Here is a 4,267-nt window from a genome sequence, read left to right on the forward strand (position 1 = left end):
AGCTAGATAGGCCTTGGCTGGTCTAGGGTTTAGCTCCAGAGCTTCCCCCTGATCAGATCGGGTCTTTTGGAACCAGATAGTCTGTTGGGCTGGTGCTAGGATCTTTTGTATTAAAAAGATATCCCAGTGAGCCTTTTGGGGATGATTAGTTCTAAAACTGAAATCCCTGGCTGGATTCTGAAAGTCTTCATATCTTGATATCTCTGATAAAGAGATTGAGGCTGCTATCTGTCTGAAATAATCAAAATCTAGAAAGAGCTTATTAGCCAGTTGATCTGCAAGATCCTGAATTATCCGGTAGAAAAAGCTCTGCAGCTCCCGCTATGAGATCAGTAGAGCTCAATACTTGAACTGATGGGGACCCACTAGAACTACCTGACCTAGGACTGTGCCATTACGGATCAGGAATAGTGCTAGATTTCGATGGCCCAGCAGGATCCCCAGGGATGTCTCTGCCTGGCTGGTACAGTATCGGGTCATCCATTCCCTGATATATTCACTCATGGGCTCTGGGGGCTGGGTCTGATCTATATATATCTCTTCATGTACATAGATCAAAAAGATAAACTGAAAGACTTTTAATATTGCAGAATAGATATGGCTAATCTGACTGATATATTTAAAGCAGCCACGGGCATAATCCCTACTAAAGCAGGCCAGAAAGGCATAGAGAGGACAGGTGAATTGATTCTTTAGCTATTTCTCTACCAGGGCTCGGGCTAGATCCTGGACCAGATAGGCTCCTTTTTGAATATCCTGTTTCCTAAATCGGCTGACTCGGTGATTTGGGGGTCTAAAAAGCTCTAGCTTTGATTCACTGTCTGAAGAATCTGACCATTCTGCACCTGGCTGAGCACCTGGCTGAGCACCTGGGTGAGCACCTGGCTGAGCACCTGGCTGAGCACCTGGCTGAGCACCTGGGTGAGCACCTGGCCGAGCACCTGACCGAGTACCTGACCAAGCACCTGGCTGACCTGGCTGACCTGGCTGAGAGCCTGCTTCAAGGTCTCTGTTTTGATTCTCTAAATCGTGATTCTCTTGATCAGAATCAGATTCTGATTCTAGATGGTCCTGCCAGTCCGGCTGGAGAACCCTGAAGGGGGTGGCCCCAGCTGGTTGGGTCTGGTGTGGCCGGACCTGAGCTAGGAAGGTCTCCAGGGCCTGTAGGATATCAATTTCAGGGGCCGCTAGCTGATAGAGATGGTGGACTGCCTGGGGGCTCTGGGGCTCCTGGGTGATCTGATCTTGATAGGAATTCAATAGAAAGATTAGAAAAGCTCAAAAGATATAAGTATAGTTTAAAAAGATAATTGGGCTCTGGAGAGGTCTAAAGCGCTTCATAGAGGAATTATCTCTAGTAAATGAATTTAAGGCAAATAATGCCTGGGTTGGGGTCTGAAATAGCTTCTGCTGGCCATTCACTAGAATAGAGTGTATTATATCAAATAGGGCCTCTGCCTGATCATGGTCCTGCTGGTCTATAGTAAATAGACCCTTTAGGGTATCCAGATCCCGGCCATCCAGAAATATCGGATATCGGGTCTCCAGGTGGAAGGAATTGGCCTCATCTGGGGTTCCATAGACCCTAAAGACCCTTGTGGTAGCCAGGTGCTGTTCCAGAGCTCTATGAGTGTGTAGGAATTGACTTGCCAGTTGATCTGGATCCGGTGATATTGGGGTCTGGGTCTAGTCCACAAGGGGTCGGCATTCATAGAAGTATGGAGTGAAGTGGAGCCGACGGCGGCCGCAGATTGGCGGAGCGGGTTAGGGTTTTTTCCTGATCAAGTATCATGGATTGAAGCACTTTAAGTATGATGCTAACTTAACCATAAGGCTGATCTGGTTGAAATTAATATAGATTAGAGATCACTACCGAAATTTATAGTTAGCAAATTTTCAGATCAAAATCCTATGGTTTACAGTGGTAGTGATGGATTAAAGTGGTCCATAGTATTCCATTTAAAGTTTATTGGGGTAAGACCTGACCGGCTGCAGATTCCCGTTAATCATCCATAATCATGTCCAGCAACACCAGCAGCTCCAGCAGAACCCATCCAGGTTATATTTTCATTCCAGACTAGATTTATCCAGCAAGAGAATAATAGATATAATATAGTATTGATTTACCAGTTAGTGCAGTAAATCCAGCATTGTCATTCCCATCCTAGTCCACAAGGGATCGGCATTCATAGAAATATGAAGTGAAGTGGAGCTGACGGCGGCCGCAGATTAGCAGAGCAGGTTAGGGTTTTTTCCTGATCAAGTATTATGGATTAAAGCACTTTAAGTATAATGCTAACTCAACCATAAGGCTGATCTAGTTGAAATTAATATAGATTAGAGATCACTACCGAAATTTATAGTTAGCAAATTTTCAGATCAAAATCCTATAGTTTACAGTGGTAATAATAGATTAAAGTGGTCCATAGTATTTTATTTAAAGTTTGTTAGGGTAAGACCCGACCGGCTGCAGATTCCTGTTAATTATCTATAATCATATCCAGTAACACCAGCAGCTCCAGCAGAACCCATCCAGGTTATATTTTCATTCCAGACTAGATTTATCCAGCAAGAGAATAATAAATATAATATAGTATTAATTTATCAGTTAGTGCAGTAAATCCAGCATTGTTATTTCTATTCTATATTATACCCGTAATGGCGTCCATTATTTCAGATTCTGTATCTGAAGATAACCAGTCAACTATATCCCGTGTTGAATCAGGGATAATAATATCCTGTATTAAGATATATATTTTATATTACTTATTCCCGATTCTGTTGGCTTTCCATTTCATTTCCCATTATCCATTCCCTGTACAGGATCTATATCAACATTGTCTATGGAACACCCGATATTTCAGAAGCTGAACAGATTACCTGTAATTATTTATAAAACATGTCAGCATGGTATATGGCCCAATGAGATTATATACCATGTCAAAAATATAGCCCACAGTAAGAAACACGCCAAGGCGATCCAGATCCAGTATATAATCCAGCAGTGGAAGGATATTACCCCGTGTACAGAGAATATTAAAATCCCCCACCAGATTAATCAGGCATTTCCCAAGCTGTCTATATACCTGGACAGGTTATTATGTTGCCGTGATTACCCCGGCTGTTAGTATATTAGACAGAGCTTGAAGAGCATGCACAATCACTAGCAAACAGTTTATAGATAATTCCAGCATGCCTGAGGAAGCCAAACAACGCGTGAGTAGCGATAATCCCAGGAAGCAGAGCTATAGCAGTTATATATCATTATAACATGCCAGCAGATATTCCTGTCCCGCAAAGAATCCTATTATATCCATGTACACGGGGGCCATGAGAAAGAACTGTACATTCCTGTGTGCACGGAGCAGGTGAACCAGGCAATCCAGCAGGTGATTACCGCGTGGGAGGTAATAAAGATCCAGACTGGTTCTACCGGGACCAGAGAGATCCGTGATGCCAACCCGTGATTACAGGTGACCGGGTGGACCCAGTATTTGCAGGAGTTTACCATCCCCAGCAATTTCAAGATATTGCGTGCCATGGTGGCCACCCTATTGCCTAACACAGATAACCCCGTGGAGCAGGGCATGCAGCAGATGTAGGCGGCCATGGAAGGCATGGTACGCAAGAGCCAGTGGACTGTACAGCATACCGGGCAAGCTATCCGGATTGAAGCCGTGCGGTCTAAGAAGGGCCAGATCCTGTATCATCTGTTGCTAGCATATATGGATGCAGACAGCATGGCCAAGCATGTCTAGCCATGGCAGCAGATATTGGCATTCATTACCCGCACCTAGGTGCCATGCACGGAGAAGAGTCCACTATATGGAATGATACCGTGACAGCAGAAGAAATGGCGGTAGCTATAGCAGATAGCCACTGCGGGTTCCCCCACTGAGAAGGAGAAGCAGGAGAGGGATTCCAGGAAGAGCAATCCTGAGCACAAGCAGTAAATAATGAGTGATATAGAGTAGGCATGTTTAGAGTTTTATATTAAGCTGATAAACCAGACATACCATGCCCAGGAGTATAAGAGTGTACTGATATATGCCATGGCTGTGCTGGGCTGGGGGAAGTTCAGCTGGCAGGATCCCGAGAGCTATCTGCCAATTTTGTCCTGGGTGATCAAGATTGCCCGGTTCATGATTATCCAGAAGACATTGTGGCTGGATCCTGATATACTAGTGATTATCGAGACATGGCAGAAGCCGCAGAATTGCGCTAAGTAGACATTACACAGCGCCGCGGCTGTGAACAATATTAAGGC

General features: G+C 44.5%; 1 protein-coding gene across 1 annotated transcript; it reads right to left on the minus strand.

Moving 5' to 3' along the window:
- Positions 1–165: 165 nt before the first annotated feature.
- BDW43DRAFT_295668 (uncharacterized protein) lies at positions 166–1,688 on the minus strand (the record flags this gene model as incomplete). The annotated part of the gene is made up of 2 exons (XM_032044087.1): positions 166–898; positions 962–1,688. A coding segment is annotated over one exon (410 nt), but the record flags the coding sequence as incomplete, so codon positions are not given.
- Between the last annotated feature and the right edge of the window lie 2,579 nt (positions 1,689–4,267).

Source organism: Aspergillus alliaceus (assembly GCF_009176365.1).
Source record: "Aspergillus alliaceus strain CBS 536.65 unplaced genomic scaffold BDW43scaffold_138, whole genome shotgun sequence".
In the NCBI taxonomy this organism is placed as follows: Eukaryota; Fungi; Ascomycota; class Eurotiomycetes; order Eurotiales; family Aspergillaceae; genus Aspergillus; species Aspergillus alliaceus.